The sequence below is a fragment of the Poeciliopsis prolifica genome, unplaced genomic scaffold, assembly GCF_027474105.1.
Source record: "Poeciliopsis prolifica strain line A6 unplaced genomic scaffold, Auburn_PproV2 SCAFFOLD005, whole genome shotgun sequence".
Taxonomy (NCBI): domain Eukaryota; kingdom Metazoa; phylum Chordata; class Actinopteri; order Cyprinodontiformes; family Poeciliidae; genus Poeciliopsis; species Poeciliopsis prolifica.
In genome coordinates, this window is record NW_026562380.1 from 18086988 (window position 1) to 18106435 (window position 19448).

A 19448-nucleotide genomic window follows, 5' to 3' on the forward strand; every position below is an offset into this window, starting at 1 on the left:
CCCAGATTATATCATTTCAGAACCCAGCTATTATCCTGAAGAATAGAGTAGAAATTACTGTTGTATATCTTAGTGCTGATTGCCGAGGTGACTCTCAATATGGTGAAATACGAAGTTCTTAAAAGCAAACAGAGGTCACCACAGCAGACACTGAAAGTTTTTTGTTTGTTCAGTTCCATAATGGCATTACTCTGAGGACAAGTGTTGGACAGAGCAGGGCAGTTTCACGCATGGCTGCATGTTCGGGCTCTCTGACAGGTGGAGAATAGCCAGATGTGTGTTTGTTTGCTTGAGTGCTTGTGCTTTAATATGTGCATTGTTGCTGTATTTCAGTTGTTTTCAAATGTCAGCAGGAGTCTAATTGACTCCTTTACTGCAGGTAACAGGAAGAATTTTGCTCAGATTTTCCTAAATGGACACTGCCTACTGCCTTTACTGACTCTCTTTGTAAGAGTTGTGATGAAATAATGCATAATCTATTTAGAAATAAATAGGTGAGAATGAGTACTCCATTCTTTTCTGGTTCTTTTAGTTATCTCCTGTGATAACTAAAAGAACCACTGTTTATCAGGGAACTATGGAGAGCAAGAAATTGTGTTTTGTCTTACATGATTGAAACCAATCTTTAATGTTATGTCAATCTTTATTGATGTAGAATTGCAGATATGTAGCTCTCATATCATTACATGGTGGTCAATTCAAATTCAAAAATACTTTATTGATCCCAAATGGAAATTAAACTTATATTAATTCAAACTCTTTAGAGTTATTGCAGCTAGTGATGGCTGTCGGCAGGAAAGATCTCTTATAGCACCCTGTATTACAGTGAATGTGATGTGAGTGTCTGAATGTAAAGTCACACAACTGCGAATCTCCTGTACAGATTATCATTATCATTATTCACAGTATCCAACTCAATTAAATAAGACCATGAGGCCATATAAACTTTCTTATCACGCCGCTGAGATAGATGATCCAAAAAAAGCTGTATAAGTTAGCAGCACTGGTATTAGCACAATGATGTCAGGCACTAACCCTACATCCAATATTTAATTGAGCTCTGGGTTGCAGTTGCATCCATCTGTCCGTCCGTCCGTCCATCCATCCATCCAATACCATTTCCTCCTTTCCTTGTATCATAGCCCATTTCTTAACCTTCCTTCTGTTCTTCCTTCATTCCATATTTCCATACTTCCTTCACTCCCTTCTTCTCTATCCTTCTATTCTTCCTTGTGTCCTACCTCCCTTCTGCTACTGTCTTTTTGTTCTACTTTTCTTCCAATTTTTTTTTCTTGTCTTTCATCTTACTTTCTCTCCTGTATTCTTGCTTCCTTCAACTTTCTGGTGTTGGCAAGTTTCATACTTAAATTCTGTCTTGATTTTCTGTATTTTATGTTTATTTCAAATGAGTGCTAAGGGCTCAGATCTCTTGAAAGTTGTCTGAAAAAATATGGACTCTTTTGATAAGGAATGTGTAGGTGCCCTAACTTGTATTCTTAATCACAAACATGATTAAGAATCATGTTTGTAAGCTGATCCCTTACAGGGATCAGCTTACATCACCATGAAGGCAGAAGCGCTAAAGAAAGACTACTCCAACTATTGACTTTTTTCTCTTTATTTTAAAAATATTCTTATTTGTTCATTTTCAGGGTTTTATTTCTATAGTTCATCGATTGCATTTAATATGTTTGATTGCTTGGCTCTGTGGTAGTGAAATATGACAAATATAAATGATGAATTCAGAAATAACAGAAGGTAGATGCCAAAAAATGTTTCATTCCACTTTCTAGACAGGGTAGCTAGAGGAAAACAGAGATATGACGCCATCATCCATCTCTGAGGTCACACTGTAGAGAACAAACTTCTTGGTTTGAGTGAGATCGATCTCCAACCACTCTGCGCCACGTCAACCTGTCAGAGAGACAGATGGGCAGAAGGAGTTCTTGCCCACAGAGAAGTGTTCGAAGTGTCACGGCCTCGTTTCTGAGATGACAGACAGCGTATGTGTGAGTGTGTGACGGCTAAATAAGACCGCTGAGAGATCTCGGGGACGTTCAGCCTGACCTCTCATTTTACCAGAGTGCATTTCACTGTGTGCATCTGACAACAACTTTAAAGGACTTCTTCTTCCTGACCTCTTGATGGGTCTGTGTGCATGTAGCTGAAGGTGGATATTGGTTCTCAATCCCGCAGGAAGATTCTCAGTTTGTTTTTGTTGTTTTTCTGTTCAACCTTTGTTCTTAGGGCTCATCATCTTGCATGTTTTAGATGTCTCTGCTCCAGTATGCATTTTCACCAAACAGGAAAAACTAAAATTCAAATTAAAGCAAAAATAATACAATAAAAAATGAACTATTGACATCATTAAGGTTTTGGTACCTCGGCTCCAGCATTCTGAAAAATCGTGAGTTATGTGTGTATGTGTAACCTTCTATTTGATACACTGAAGGGGCCATTTTCCTAACATCTGCTATGTTGTGGGTACCTACTGTATTTTTGGTTAGGCATTAGGTTCATGACCAACTTTACCTTAAATTCTTTTAAGGTAAAGTCCCTGGGGTTAGGTATATAGTGGTAACGGTAATGTTTTATGATCAATTTTAGTGAAAATAATTTGATTATATTTTACCAAAATATCAATAAATATATGGGAACGTTCAGCAGCCTGTTGCACTAAGTTTGCAAATGTCTTTAATCAAAAATAACTTGGTCTTGTTCATTATTAGTCATGAAAATAAAATAATTTTTTACAATTATTTATAATTTATTTTTTATAGCATTTATTTGATCAGTTTTTTATGTTTAGAATATTTTTTTCTTTTGTGTTTTACACTAGATTGCTGATTTTATTTGTATTTATATTTATATAACAGGGCACATTTGAATAGATTGCTTATTACATATTTTAAGGGAAAATTCAGAAAAAAATAGTATTCAAGAAAAATCCCGGTAGTTTAAGAGCAACTGCTTTTCCTTGTCAAACAGTCATTTTAGCTCATGAATGTTAGTATTGATAAAAATAATCATGATGGATTTTTAAGCTTTACATTTACCATTCAGTACCACTCAGAAATAACATGAGCTTTTGTTCTCCATTTGTGTTATTTATTTTAGAATTTGAATATGACATAAGAAATTTAAGCGTTGCTCTGTGTATAGACTTTGTTGCATGTCTGGACAGACTCATTTCTATATTTGTTGTGGTGTGTTTGTTTAGTATTTATTCCAGTGTTTGTCAGAAGGTGAGGGACAAACAGCAGGCCACCAAGTCAGTCTGTAAGAAGAAAATCTCCAACAACATAAACAAAACCACAGTTTGTTTATGTTGGTGTGACGAGGTCAAACCCCTAACTCCTTGAAGTCAGGCGGTAATTGTGCTGCTGGTTTGGAAGTATTGTCTTTCCTGGCTGTGGGTTGTGCTCCAGGGCAGATACTCACTTTTAGTGAAACACTTCTCTAGATTAGGGCTATTTGTTGAGCAGTCAATTATCGTTTAAATGAAAATGCTGAAATGAAATTGCCAATATTATAGATGTCTAATCAAGACCTTAAAACAGTTTTCCCTCTGAACATCTCTTTCACTAAATTCCACTCGCTCTGAGTTATTTCTAAAGGTCTCTGTTTGTGTTTCTGCTTCAGGCATTGGGTAAATACCTTTAGTGGAGTAGCTGAGGTATTTACCCCCATCCCACCTTCTTTTACCCATTACCTCCCCTAATGACGTTTACACATCTGCTTAGAAGGAGGATTCACTCATCTTTCTGTCTCTGTCTGTCTGACTGTCTTCTTTACAGACCTTTTGCAGATTCAAGAAAAAAAACTAAGGGAACAGATTTGCATCTTTTACTCTCTTTCAGCACTGTGTTTTAGAATTGCATGTACAGTACCCTGCAAAAATGTTCCTGCCCGTAAGGTTTTTCTCATAATGTTATAATTATTTTACAACCAATAAATGAACAGAAACTAGTATATAACCAACAAACAGAAGAAAATGACTCAAGGACTTGAACATCTTTTACAAATACATATCTGAAAGCTGCAGTTGCATTCAACTCCCCTAAAAAAATCTTTGTACTTTCTTCACTTACAGGTCTTTGGGGTATGGCTCTGCAAGCTTTGTACATCTGGAGACTGAAGACTTTGTCCATCCATTTTTTTAAAATCAGCTCAAACTCTGTTATATTGGATGAGGAACTTCACTGAACAACAAAATATATTAAATATTGTCCAAGATTCTTTATTAGATTCTGGTCTGACCTTTGGCTGGGCCACTATAACGAATGGAAACTTTTTGACCCACACCATTCAGCTCTGGCTGTATTTAGGGTGGTGTTTTCTTTTATACGTCTGCTCTGCAAGCTTTGTACATCTGCTGTGTCTTCTATGTAGGTTGTGACAAATAGGACTACCTCTTCCTTTTCTTTCTGACAACAATGGCTTTCCTCTTGCCAGATTAGAAGAATATACAACTAATATCTCTCCTCTTGACAGATTCTTCCACCTGAGCTATGCATCACTGCAGCTATTTCGTAATTAGATGAGTACTTAAAGCAACCAGTTGCACTGGAAGTTACAGATAAAGGGAGCCGGAAATGAATAAATGTCACATTTGGACTTTTGTACCAATCATATAAAACTGGATGGATTGGTATCCTCAACTCCTTGTTGTTCTCCTGCCATAGTTACTTTTTTAGAGCCACTTAAACATTATGCTAATTCTGATATTCACAAGGACAAATTTTAATAAAGCCTCAATTTGACGTAATTTTGTTCTTTGCTGGAGTATTACCTGTGGTTAGCTCACTTTTTATGTTTGCACATGACTTGCTTGTGTTCTTTTGACTTATCTTTAGTAAGCCAAAAAAAGTGACTTGATCATTAACTGGAATGAGTTTTCCCTGAACTTTTCAACTCCTCACATCCCCATGTCTTTTTCTTTTTTTTTAACTTAAGCTAATGGTTCCGGTGTTTTTGGAGTTCTTTCTACACACACAGGTATTCAGACATACTCTACTGACACGCACATTCTCTCTTGACACTGACGCTGCCTAGCAGTCATGTCATCTGGCTTTATTTTCCTGCTGACTGAAGTTCACTGCAAAAGACACAGAGAAGTACACATGTGGACAAAGACGACTGTACCTGTCATCTCTGTTGAATAGATTTACCTTTGCCTCATTTTGTTCTGTGTGTCCATCACCTCTATTCTCTCTGGGATGATGACTCAGTGGGCTCCTGTGGGACTTCATATGTCGGTGGGAAAGAAAGGTTTTCGGCCCACTGCTTGGCGCCACTTTGCCTGCTCTTTCTTCTTCTTTGCCAAGCACTCTTTCTTTTAATGAGACAGTTCAGGTTCTCTGTACTCGCTCCTGGGCTAAAGTTCGTGGTGTGTGTATCCGTGTCCATGTGTAAGTGTGCGCACCGCTGCAAGGCTTTTTCAACTCTTCCACTATGAAGAAGCGGGTCTTCACAGCGGGTCGAGTTCTGCGTTGCCTCAGGTCCTCTAGAAAACAACTGAAGTAGAGCGACTTAAAGAAAGACCGACAGTTGGGATGAAAAGAAAAATAACTTGACCTGAACATGTCCCAGAGGACCCATTAGTGACACTTAGGAAGGGGTTTTTCCTCTAAACTCATTCCAGTGCCAGTTCAGATGTAGTTCTTAGTTAAAATGATTTCTTAATGTTTTCACCACCAAACCTCTGACTGCTATGCAACTCTTTTCTGGGACTGGACAACTGAACAACCTACCCAAGGTCAATTGTCCGCTGACTGGGACTTTCACTGTTGTGACAAAATTTTTAGTTGCATTTGGTCTATGGTCTTTTCTGTCAGTCAGTTGTATCTAGTCTAAGAAAATGGCCTTTTTTTTAGTTGGAATACTCCAATTAACGACTAATCGATTATTTCTAGGTATTAAACATTTCAATTACTACTTCATGCACTAAATTTTTTTTCTGATTTTTGTAAAATGCTTTGTTATGGTGTGATTGAGAAGCAGCATTTGAAAATATACAAAAGCATCCCGAGATGGACTGATGGTTCCATTCTCATCTGGGGTTTCTATGGCGACCAACTGTAAACAAACACTTTCAGACAACTGTCAGATACAACACCTGCTCATCAGAGGTGAGACAGAAGAAAACTGCTAAAGTTATGGAGGAGAAAAACAACAACCCTGTCAAGAATCCTCCGTTACCTTCTTACAAATTAGCCAAGCTGCTGCACGACTCTGAGACCGAGAAGAAGGTGCTGGCGTCACAAGTTGAGGATCTGAAGGTTCAGCTTCAAACTGCCAAGACTCATATTGAGAACAACAAAGACACGTCCAGCAAGCTCGCTGCCAAGCTGCAGGCACAGAGAATGGAGATGGAGCACCTCCACCTGCAGATCAGAAAGATTGACAAAGCTCTCCAGAATGCCAGAGGAGACTGTGACTTAAGCCAGCAACGAGGTAATCGTAAGAATCACACGATGCCATCAGGGAGACGCAGCAACTTAAAGATGTTCAGTGAGCCACAAGACATGTTGATGAAAGAACTGAATGACAGCAGAGATCAGTTCAAGGAGTTTCTAGAGAGCAGAGCCCACATTGAGCAAGCAAAATTGCAAGAGATCCAGAAGATCTTGAGCAATATTAACGTATTAAGAGACTTGGAAGACTTAAAAGTCGCCCACAAGGCAGAGAAAGACAAGAACCTTGCTCTTCAGCAAGAACTGGAGCATATTCAAGCACATCTCAGGCAAGAGGACAGATTTCACGCTCAACGGGCATTAGCAGATCTGTTTCTCATCCGAGAGCTGAGGGCCGTCATAGAGGAGCAGCAGAACAACGTCCACGAGATGAGGCCGCTGCTTAGCACCACCGAAGATCTGGAGGCACTGACTCTCGGAGAGGACACGCTGGAGCTGCTGGAGCAGAGTTTGAAGGCTGCGGAGGAGGAAAACGACCCCACGTCTGACTCACAGGGCTCCAAGCTCCAAGCAGATTCCAGCACCTCGGACGAACTTCAGGCAAAAAACAAGAAGCCGTTGAGGAAAACCTTCCACCGCTTCCTGGGATGGAAAAAGTCCAAGAAGGTTTTGATGAAGCCCAAATCCAGCGGAGACAGCCTCTCCAGTTTAAATATCTGCTATTAAAAACCAGCATTTTTATTCTCTTTCTATGTTTTCTGCAATTATTTTAGCTGGAATTACTTATCTTATAAGCAGAACATTTCTCAGGTATTACATGTGGGAGATTTACATTTCAGTTTTGTCCTTTTCTTGGTAGAACTATTCACTTCGTCTAAATCAGGATAGGCGTTTAATCACTCCACTTACAGGAAATGGTAGCAGTAATTTAAATTGATTATTTTTCTGAGGTACTCCTGGCTTTTTAGTCCAGTCTGTGAATTTTTTTTAATAGAATAGAAATCAGGAATTTTAAAGCAAATAATTAAATTCAAGTTTACATTACCTGAGCCAAGCACTTTTATCTGATAAAAGGAAATTGGTCAAAAGGAAAAACATTAAACATACTGGTTGATTGTGGAGTTCCAGTGTCACGTTCCACAGTGAAGCCAGGTAAACATTTACATGAATTTATAGACATGGGCAAACCAAATGGCTATGGGACAAAATAGTCAGCTGTTTGGTCTCAATTAGAAAAGAGATTTTAAAAAATAAACAAGAAATCAGAATATGTTGCAACAGTCAGAGAGTGTAGTTAAGAGAAAGCTCAAAATAAATTGACCTGTTTTATTCAGAGTTTATTCATTAAAGAGAGCGAAACAAAACAAAGACAATTCAAAGATTAAAGATGTGTTGAGAGGCTTATCAGAGACGAGAGAGTAAATAACTGATCAAATGTAAAAGTTTGAGACTTAAGTCTGGCACGAAAAGTATGAAATCTACCCGGAGCCAGGGGTGAGGGAATGATAATGCGTTTGAAGCCTGGTGAAGGTTTGTGGGTGTGCTGCACAGTGAGTGTGACTGCCATAAGCCCGTGACAGCCTGGTGTCAGTCACCGTATGGCAGCTCTTTAACCCGGGGATTTATCGCATCACTCTCGTTCCTGTGATGTGGTCACTCCATCGCCTGAAAGCAAGGCCTCTGACGTGTGGTTGGTGTTTAGTCTGTGCGTTTCTGCATTCAAGGCCAGAGATGCTCACTGGTGAGAGGAGATTGTTGAGATGTCACCCTATTTCTGTCATTTTCCCTCTCTGTGTTTAAATAGATCCTTTCATAATCATCAAATTTCAACTGCGTTCTTAAGTACTTTCATTCTGATATTAATGAGTTTCTGTGGACCAGTGTGATCACCCTGAATACCACAATTTCGCAGTACCACAGGATTCACAAAAAAATTCAAAACAAAAATGTGTAATGTAGCCTAAAGATATTCCTATCGGGAATTCGACTAACTATGCTATTAATCTATAAATCAGTCGATTAATCTGATGAATTCAAATATAAAAAAAAAAACGTTATAAATCCCAAAGAGAATTTGTATGTTGTTATTAATTCCAATTCTTCAAAGAGTCATTGAAGACGGTGATGGGTGTTGGCAGGAAATATCTCCTGCAACAGTCTGTACTGCCCTGCACAGGTAACTCGTGAAGAGAATGGTCAGAGTTGTCCATAAAAAAAATAAAACAATAAAAAATGGGCACATTCTGCAGATTTTTTATCTAGTCACTTAAACCTCTACACAATATTAGAAATATTAGAAAAACTGCAAATAAACAATCCAATTTCTTTTTCTTAATCAGAAAACAAACATTTTATTGGCTAAAATGCAATCGCAGCATTCCTTTAGTGAAGACGTGTTGGGGTTGTTAGAGTTTGGTTTTAGCGTTTGTCTTTTTTGGTGTTCTTTAGTTTTTTTCTATTCTGCCTTTTTGCCTCTTCATTTCTTCCTTCGTGATTCTCCTTTGACATGCTTGTTTCTTGTGTCTAGTCATCATGTTTCTTCAGTCTTGTTATATTTCAGTGTTCAGATTTATTTTCTGTTTCACAGGGGGCGAGCACAATCCCGCTCGCCCCCTGTGCCACTTTATCTCTCCCTCACCTCAGTCTGCCTCCTGCTCCCTGTATTCACACCTGCAACCTGTTAGCTCATCAGTCCAGGTCTTTTGTTTAGTACTCAAGAATTTTCAGAATTTGAATCTGGTTAAGCTGAAACTATGCAGCTTGAGAAGTTGTGGGTGTGTTAGATGCAAAATGCAATTTTTTCTTTCTGCAAAGTGTTGCCTTAATTACTTAATTGAGTAAGATGGCCTTTTTTGGGTCTTTATACTCTATTATAGTTTTTATACTATACTAGACCAATTGACTGATGATGAATCCATGACTAAATTAGTTGACAATTAATTGATTCATCACAATTATTCCTGATTAACACAAGCTTCTTGTTTGACGAGCATTGCAGTTGAGAAAAGCCTGCATCCAAATATTTCTATATCTACCTTAAATGGTCTAAAATGGATTAAAAAAAGTCTGAAAATTCACAAGTTAAAAAGGATTTTAATATGCAAATAGCACAGGACCCCTTTGATGCCTTTTTCTCTTCAGTTTTATATTATAGACACACATGTCCACTTTTTTAAAAAGGTCCCTTCTCTTTGTAGGTTTCGCGGAAACACCAACAGCAGCAGATGTTCTCACACTCGGTATTCACCCAGAGGGGACGGAGATAGGAGAGCAGAGAAAGAGATGCAAAGAGCAGACAAGGTCACAGTTCCTGTGGACTGTCTTTGAAAGCGAAGGCAAGTGTACCCTCCCCTCCTCCTCCCGCCCTTTGATGTTAAAGCAGTCTCTTTAGTACTCCAAAGACGGTATACAATAACCTCAACCCCCTCCAACCCTTCGCCCAGCCCCTCTGCGCACTGTTTGTACACGCACAGGTAACCCGGAGCAACTCCAGCCAGAAATCTGAATAAAGTGTGGCAGCTCTCCAGGACCGCTGCAACACGCTGGGTGTGTTTATTTGTACATCATGCTATGTCTGGCAGGAGAAAAAAATCGGATCTATCATTGAGGTGACAAAAGGTTGAATTGGAAGAACAGCTGCTGTTTTAGAAGCAAAATACTGGACATAAAGTATATAATTAAAACAGAAAAACATTTTAGGAGCTTAAAGAGGCAGTGTTGTAAAAATGAACTTTTTGAGTTTTCCATCATGTTATTCCCTCATCAAAACATACTTGGAGTTTTGTCTTGATTGTTTTATGCATGTTTGAGAAGTTCTTTTATCTCTATGGCAACCATTCCACTGTGCAAAACGCAAGGGTGAACCAAGCGCCGCCTTTAAGACACAGCTCTTCCATGTAGCTGCAGTTTTTAAGCTTCCAAGCTTTCGCCTGACAGAGCACCCCTCCGTCTGCAGCTCCCCTCAGCTCCTTCAGACTAGCCAGCAGCAATTAGCATCTCACCACCTCATGGAACTAACTGCACATCTGCTGAGCTCATTATGCAAGCTACTTCTCAGTGAGACACTGGTAAAAATGTGACGAACATTCACAAAAACTGACAGCAGACATATAGCATGATACCTGAGACTACTACCACCGTAGCTTAGGTGTTAGAGTGATGTCTTGTAGTTTTTTTCTAATTGTAGCCTTATGCTATGTTCTTGTTTCATTCCTGAACGCCCAGCCCCCAAAAACTTTCTGGTTCAGATTTTGTGTGGAAACACATTGAATTGTTGGAGCAACTTTTATTACTTTCTGAATGTAAGTAGCAACATTTTGATATAGCCTGGTATAGTCTGTGATAAAGATGGAGGGATAGCATGAAACCATCTAACCTGCTGCACCTTTATAAGCTGATTTGATGAATGCAGCCTGCTTTGTCTGAGCTGTCAGCTCTAAAGCGTGCCTGTCAACACCTACCTCTGATGGGTCACCGCCCTTGATCTTTCTCAGTATTGGTCTATGATCATGTAAGTTTATTTTTAAAAAATTGCATTTTCCACCTGCAACATAACCTTCACTGTTTTCCTTTAGCCTCACCAGAAATACAAGTATAACAGGAAGAGGAGGCAGCATTGTGGCACATTATCGAGTTCTAGAGCATTGGTCGTATTTACCTAAATCTCACCCTTGACTGATATTGCTGCAAATACCATTACTGCGGCTAATTGCTTTCTGTTGGCAATCACACCCACAATGTAGGTTTAAAAAATGTTTAAATCATCTGAAGAGACTAAATGTAATTTTGCTTCAGTAGAGTTTGGATTCTCAAACACTCACAAGACAAAGATAAACAAATGTAAATAAAATGATCCTAATAATGAGTCAGTACATTACATGCTCACCCTCAAGTTTAAGTTTCAGGTTCAAAACACGTACATTTTATTTGACTTCATCCCTTTAATTTAAAGTCATTTTAATTAGATGACATCAAAAATTGTCTCAAGAGACTTGACCTTTGACCAGAGAAACACTTGTGTTCCCTTGACTGTCTGTTGTGCTAAAATGAGGCTCCTACATCTTTTTGTTTGTTTTGCTTCCTGTAAAACAAATTTAACTGTCATAAAACTAAAGCGCTATTTTTAAAGTAGCAGCTGACAAACAAGGAGCTACATACTAAATAATTGCTTTTTTTCTGTTTTAATTTTTATTAAAAAAAAGTTTTTAAATTTATTTCAGTTTATTTTTCAGGTGGGGTTCAGTGATCATATTGGCAGAACAGCCCACCAATTTTTTTCTAGTTGTAATTTTTTTTTCTGCTTTCACTGTTTTATTTATTTATGTATTCAACAGTGAATGTAATTTATTTCAATAATTTCTTCTACTTTCTTTGTTTTGTACATATTGTGTACAATTGTGAACAGCAGAAAGTTCAACAAACAAATCAAATCAAGTAAACTGGTAATTGTAAAACAAATAAATACTTTTTTTTAACTGACCACAGAACTAAGAGACTGTCAGAATTAGAGATTTGTCAAAAATAAAAAAGCCATTAGAAACTCAAAAAGCAAACCAAGTAATTGTTGGATACGGTGGGAGGACACACCAAGGCATATCTGTAGATGTTAAAATTATTTGCTTTAAAGTTGCAGAATTTACTGAAGTATTTGAGGTGCTAAGTACAAACATCTTTTCATTTTGATATGAAAGAAAGTGCAGGATATGAAGAACTGCTAAATTGTTGGGGTGATTTTTAAGAACTTTACCAATTATATTGTCTGTGCTCAATCAGGTAAGTGTTACAAGCCACCTTAGACAAGTTTGGTGTTCATGCTCTGCTTGGCCCTTTTACTGAAACAGACCTGGCCATTTGTGTTCCCATCAAGATATTCAGGTCCGATTGTGTTCGGACTGCCCCGACTCACTCTCCATCTTTTATTTGCCTGCTGTCCCCTGCTGCAGACTCTGGTTACACTCCTCCTTCAGATGGCGTTCTGCCTGGCTGAGCTGCACTTATGGTCCACGAAGAACTCACTCCAAGTTAAAGGTGCCACTTATCATCATGTTCAATCTTCCTACCTCCTATAAAGTCTCCCATTGTCTCTTTTCTTCTTTAACCCATTCGGTCTTGTTCTGGTGGTTCCTGTCAGCACTCACTTTGTTTTGACACATTGTCTGCACTTAAATCTACTTCAGCAATCTGACACTGACTCTTGCGCTGCGTAATTCACTTTCTTGTCTGATTGTTGCATTATGAGTAACAGTTTTTGCCTACATAAATTTGTATTTAGAATTGGAATTGGCTCGATAAACACGTTACTGATTTCATTTTTTTTACACAAACACTACATGTTTAGCGGTATTGAGGAAAAAATTAAAGCACAAGGCAACTTCTTTGATTTTCACAAAAACAAATAATGAGAAATTAGGTGATAAAGTATTTACTTTGTTTTAATAGTCACCCCTACATTTTTTAAGTCTTCAAACAAGATTTATTGCCCAATTATTTTATTCCAGAGAAGGGAGAGTTTGTGACCAGTGCATATACTGGTATGATTGACAGCGCTAAGACCCTCCTCCTCTTTCTGATTGGTTGTGTCTGAGCAAGCGGTTTATTCCTGTTGGTGACAGTAGAACCACATGGAGGAGGCAGAAGAAGTTGATTTTTCTTATCATATATCATCTATCTCACACTATACTTTAATGTTATAGTGACAGTTTTAACAAATATGTAATAGACATTATTTTTTTTATAAAAAGTTACATACTCCAGCTCTGAATTTGACAAAATGCAACATTTGCCACAGAAACTCTTCAAGTATAAATAAATACTAGAAAAAATATTTTTCTGTAAAGACTGTACTTTATGAGAAATAAATATTATTCTTATAAAAATTCTTCAAAAGAAATTCAGCAAAATAATCTGAAATAGTTAGCATCCTGGATCATCACACAAAAACAAAGCTGGAATTAAAAAGAAATTACAGACAGAATTTAGGTTATAGACGTAAAAAAATAGGTAGCACAGTTGGTAGCACTGTTGCATTGCAGCAAGAAGGTCCTGGTTTGCATGTTCTGCCTGTGCATGAAATTGATGAAACAAAACAGGTAAAAAAATAAATAATTAAATAACATGGCAAACAAAAGATAATTGTCCGAACAAAGAAGTTACATACAGGGATATTTATGTTGGTTGCTCAGAGCATTACAAAACAGGGGGGGTAACCATCATGAAATGTGAGAAACCAGTTACAGAAGCAAAAATTTGTTATGAAATCACAAACCAAAGGTCAGAAATGAGTTGATAAAACTTTCTTCAATTTAAAATGAACTCATGAACATCTTTCACTGGTTGCTATTAGAGAAAAATAAAATGAACCCAGGAACTCTTCTATCTGTGATAAGCTTTATATTTTTATTTTTATGAAAGCAATAGAAAACTGCCAGTCTTCTTTTCCACCTGACAGTTTTAGTTGGACTTTTTTGGCAGGTTTTATGCGATACTCTGCTAACCACCTATCAGTCCATCTCTTATGTCACACGGAAATTCTCTTTTTTTTTCTTGATTTCACCTTGCTGCTATTTTGTCTTGTCTTTCACAGTCTGCTGAGCTTTCGGCAAAGATAGTGTCTCTCAGAGGCTGTCTGCGTGGAAATATGTGTGTCTATGCACCTATGTATCTATGAAAGTCTCTATATCTTAGATGGTGGTGACATGTCCCATGTTTGTTTTTCCTGCTTTCCCTTGTGTGCTATCTTGGAAAAATATGGAGAAAAAAAAGTTCTGGTCATCAGAGTGTGACTCTCACTATCTTTACTTTCCTCATGTCCACCTAAAAACAAAAATATGGATTGAAAAAGTATCTTGTTGCATTGCTTTAATGCTGTGTTCTCCATCCACAGCTTTGGCTTGTTGCACAGAGATTAAACAACAACAATTCACACATTTTCCTGATTTTTAACAAGAATCTTGAAATCATTTGGCTTGTAATTCTGTTAAACTCAATTTAACAGAATTACTGTACATATCATTCACTACTATAGAAGACAGATTTAAACTGATAAAAAAAAATTCTGTACATTTAAAAATGTCAAACTTGGTCTTAATAGTGTTTGGTATGGGTGCCTTACTGATCAGAAAAAAGATCAGATTTTCAGTCTCTAACTGGCCAATCACCAGGGTCTTTCAAGTCTAAACTAGCAATATAACGACACAGCAGAACACTGAATCACACTATATTTATCCCTGTATACGCTCATTATTCATCACAAGAACACATCAACAGAGATTCCCAAATCTCAAAGATGTGACAGAAAATAACATTTCATCTCCTCATCTTGGGACGCAAATCAAACCTTGTTTTCTTTTTTTTTTTTTTTATGTCAACATGTGTGGCAAGAATATGAGACCTTCCAGAAGAAATTACCAAATTACATTAAACTGACCACCATCACTTGTGCTGAAACAGAAACAGTTTACATATGTTGTTGCTTCTTGTTCCAAATCCTCCTTAAGAAACAAAAGTAACTTGTGCCAAACTCGGTACAGCCAAAACGTTTGACTCAAATCATAGTTTAAAAAGACATATATCCCTGATTTAATTTTTTATTTGAGAAAAATTTACAAGAAAAATTTCTAAAAAAATAAATGTTCTTTCTAATCTTTCTGGCATTTAGCAAATAGAAACAATTTTGGAAATTCTAACAAAGCTAAAGCAAGGAAATTCTGGTTGGATTTTACTTCAGACAGAGAGGGAAAAAGTGGGTTTGCGTCTTTTTACTATGTATATTTGCTCTCAGCTGTATATATATGTCCCTGTGTGTTTGCGTGTATGTGTGTACGTCTACCATCAGCTTGTCGTATTAGCATGACCCTGCCTGAGGAGCAGCAGCAGAGGCAGCAACAGCAGTTGAGCGAGTGATAAAGAAATGATGTGTTGTGCAAATCTAAGACCGCCTGCTTATGGTTTTGGGGGGCCTGCAGGAATAACACTTGGGAAAAAAAAAAAAAGACTCAGCTCAGCAGTTTGCCTGTGTTATGTCTCCATATCTATCAGTATGGCTGTTTGTGCTTGTTGCATGCCCTGCATATGTTGACCATACATTTCTGGAGCTGCACATCCTCTGCATCTACAGATTTGTCCCTCAGGTGGGATGGGTTAAGGCACACTCCTGTCGTTATTATTGCCTCTCTGCATGTCCCACCATTCTGACTCTGACCCCCTGCCTCGATGCCCCGCTCCCCTCTCTTTCCTACCTTCCACATTGGGTCTTATCTAAACCGCGGTGCTAGCAGACAGGACAGGCCACTAGCAGATAGTGATTGTTTATCCCACGGTGCGAAATTGCTGATCTGTCTTCTGCTTTTTCCCTGACAGCAAGATGCTCATCTCCCTTCCTCCTTCTCTCTCTCTCTCCCTTCAGATACAGATATTGGCACCTATCAGTACTACGATAAAGGAGAGCCAGGTAAATAGTGTTTATATTGGCTGTCTGTTTGTGTTTCAGATAAGTTGCGTGTGTCTTGTTTTTGGAATGTGTGTGATTTCCCTATATATAAAGAAGAGCTTTTCAGTGCCTGCTGACACACAGATTATTGGTCCGGCATGATTCGGAGTCTTCCAGCCGCTAACCACACATGCACTCGGTACACACAAAGGCTATTAGTATGAAGGATTTACACCCTAAAACCTTATATACACATGCACATACCACACACACAGATTATGGGGTCTCTGCGGTTCTATCTTTTACACTCCCTGTGTTCCTGTTGACCCCGGGGTCCTGCCACGCAGCGATAGGAAAACTAAACTGTTGACTTTCTCCTAGATCACATAGCAAGAAGCCCCATGCAGTCCAGCCTTATTTGGCCCTGAGGCCATGAGGCTTTCCGAATAATCAGAAAGTACTAAGATCATTCGCCTTCAGCACTGCAGTAAAATATGGTGAACATATATCTTTTTTTACTAAGTAAATGATGCATCTAACAAAAAGAGGTCCAATTTGTCCTTTAGTTAATATTATAGACTAAATATATATGTATATATATAGAATGTCTGGTTGGTTCGCCCTTACCATTTTGTCTGTCTGGATCTGGAAGTCCCACAGGATCTTAGCTAAGAGCTAAGATCCTGTGGGACTTCCAGATCCAGACAGGCAAAAAAATTTGTGTGTGTATATATATATATATATAGAGAGAGAGAGAGAGAGATACATATCTTCATATAAAGATGAAGATATTTTAGCACTTGCTGCCATATTTCTATAAATACCCCTTGAAAGGTTATTTTATTTCAATAATTCAATGTTTTAAGAAAAGTTAAAGGGGCAGTATTATGTGTTTTCCAGCCACATGGTACAATTTCATAGCATAATCATGTAGCTATGGTGATTTAAGTTGTTATAAAATGCTACATATATCAAATATGGCTTAAAAGAAATTTTACTTCCTAATTTAACGCCTTGAAATTTGTCTCCTGCCTCTTTAAAAGCTCCGCCTTCATTACTTTGCTTCTCTATTAACCCTTTAACAATGTTTTTACCAACATTTCTCTGAGAAGTAGCTTGTACAATGAGGTCAGCAAATGTGCAGTTACACAAGGTGTTTGCTAATTGATGCTGGCTAGTCTGAAGGGGCTGAGGGATGTGATGGGGAGAGGGCTGCTCTGTGTAAGATCTAATTACTTCACCTTACTTAAAAACATTATGCAAACTCGTTGCATCAAAAAATTTACTTTTTCAAACTTTGGACTGTTACTACATGCAAGTTTACACAATTTGACAAACTTGATAATTTTGAGTTGCATTAACTTGTGCAATTTTAGTGAATAAATAAGTTAGCTTATTAATTCTGAGTATGTTTTAATCAGCAACTAAAATTAGTTTTTTTTAATCTAAACACTAATATAAAGAGAAATTGCTTGAATGAAACACTTCCTGGCTCCTGTTCTTATTTATTCCTCTGCTCAAATAGAAAATATGAACAAACAAACACAATCATATTCAAGGCTGAGTGGGGTGACAATGAGCATGCAAATCTCACATGGTGTAGTTTCTTACCAATGCAAATGCTAAAAAATCCCTAATAAGCGCTCTACTGCCCTGAAAGTGGCTTCATTCTTGATGAACTGGCTGCATAGACGAAGTCTTTGAGTCTACGTTTTTGCCTTAAACATCTCAAAACAAACTTTTATTTGCTAGTTCTTAATGAAGTTATGTTGTGTAATTTAAGTAATGCAGATCTAAAATAACTTGACACATGTTGTTTGGCTGTACATAAAGTACATTGCTAAGACAAATTGACATTATCAGTTGTATGCAAATAAGGTATGTGGCCCAGATTCTTCTTCATGGTTTTCATTCTTAAGTTGAAGTGTTACAGTGATGTAAAGTGTCCAATATTTCCCTCTGAAATGTAGTGAAAGGATAAGTAGAAAGTGACATGAAAAGGGAGAAAAACTCAAGTAAAGCACTTTGTACTTGGGTGCGTTATTGTTACAGTGCAGGGTGGGGGGGAAAGCACAATTATCAAATACTTACTCTTTCCGATTGAACCCAGCTCTAGTAGAGTGAGTTGGTGAGACTTACAAAAAGTGTGTTGATAGAAATTTGATGAAACTGACTTAAGAATACTTACTATTTTCAATCAAATACAATGTTTGGATTTACAGAGAAGCTTGCAAACTGCAAAACTCCTTCGAAGAGCCTTTGTCCTGTCCTGTGTGCCGTCCAGGCGTTTTGCACATCTGAATGGTTGCCAGCTTTGGTTTCTTGATAATTATGGCTTGCTGCTAATAACGATAACAATATCCAAACGTCAGCTTCTTGAACAATTGGAATATGGACTACATAATTTTGAGAACCACTGACAATTTCCACAAAACAGAAATTGTCATCGCTTAACAAGCTGGTCGAGTGAAAGGTGCCATATTCACACTTATTAATGGGAACCTCCAATGGAAAGGTTTCTTTCTTCCCTTGTCACTTTCTTTGGTTCTCCATTAACTCCATTCAACTAAATGTATTAACTTATTTTGTAAAAATGTGACTAGAAGAAAATGTATCTGAGATTTTTGCTTCCATATTTACATAAAGTAATCATACATCAATAATTTATTTTCTTATTTTTTCATTAAAATGATCAAGTTTCAATTAGTTATTTGATGTACTGTTAAAAATAACCATGAATTTAATTAATTTCTGTTTATTTTGTACAATGCTTTCTCCATTTTTCAGAAAATACTTAGTCTTTCAATCAGTTTCTACTCTCCTTACGTGTTTCTTTAGTGTTTTTTCTCGTCCAGTAAGTCCTCCTGCCTTGTCCTCTCTTTTACTATCGTCACAGGCCTCTCTCGTTCCTCTCATCTCAGAAGCTGCCTTCTCTTTTCATTCCAATCTTCAGTGGAGAGACGCCGCTTCTTCCTCCCAAATCCTTTCATTTGGAGGATTACTAAAGTGTAGCTTGATATCAGAGCAGAGGGAGGAGAGAAAGAGGGAGGGAGAAGAGGCAGAGCAGGGTAGCCAAATCCCAATCCAGAAGCATCATAACACTCATGCAGCAGTGTACTGATAGCCCAGGTTAGGAGTTGGCTTCACTTTCAGCACTCTACCAAATTACAGAAAATCGGTGTGAATTTTAACAACAGGTGACTTTAACAAATGAAATATGAAAAAAAGAAAAAGCCATAAACTAAATTTAACTAAGGCATTTTTTTCTACTCACTCTTGAGAACCTTTTATTGTATGTTTTGTAGGTATTTTGTTTTAATTTATTGTAAAGGTGCTAAAAATTCTAGATTTTTATTTTGATGTTTGTTTCCTTCTAGATCAAAGTGCTTAAGACAGCTTTTCAAAGGAGAAATTTCTTCAGTTTCTTTCAATAGGTTGATCAATTCATGCAGATAGGCCCTCCTTTTATCTTCCTTGATGACATTTTCACAAATACATAAATAGCGTTAGGATCAACTCAAAAATATTTCTGCCTAATTAACGACATTTCTGAATTAATTCTAATTGTACAGTAAATAGAAGCACAACTATTTACTCAAAAGCTA

General features: G+C 37.6%; 1 protein-coding gene across 4 annotated transcripts in view; it reads left to right on the forward strand.

The window, feature by feature from the left end:
• Positions 1 to 19448, forward strand: part of wdpcp (WD repeat containing planar cell polarity effector) — an 82128-nt gene that overhangs the window by 8158 nt on the left and 54522 nt on the right. For 2 of the 4 annotated variants that reach the window (XM_055030234.1, XM_055030236.1), the window contains exons 2-4: positions 9614 to 9751; positions 12359 to 12443; positions 15820 to 15864. In XM_055030234.1, the coding sequence (XP_054886209.1) occupies positions 12383 to 12443; positions 15820 to 15864 (106 nt within the window). In that variant the 5' untranslated portion in view covers positions 9614 to 9751; positions 12359 to 12382. Of the gene's footprint in view, positions 1 to 9613; positions 9752 to 9910; positions 9963 to 12358; positions 12444 to 15819; positions 15865 to 18739; positions 18973 to 19448 lie in introns of those variants that run through there. The other 2 variants (XM_055030237.1, XM_055030238.1) reach the window with 2 other exon arrangements.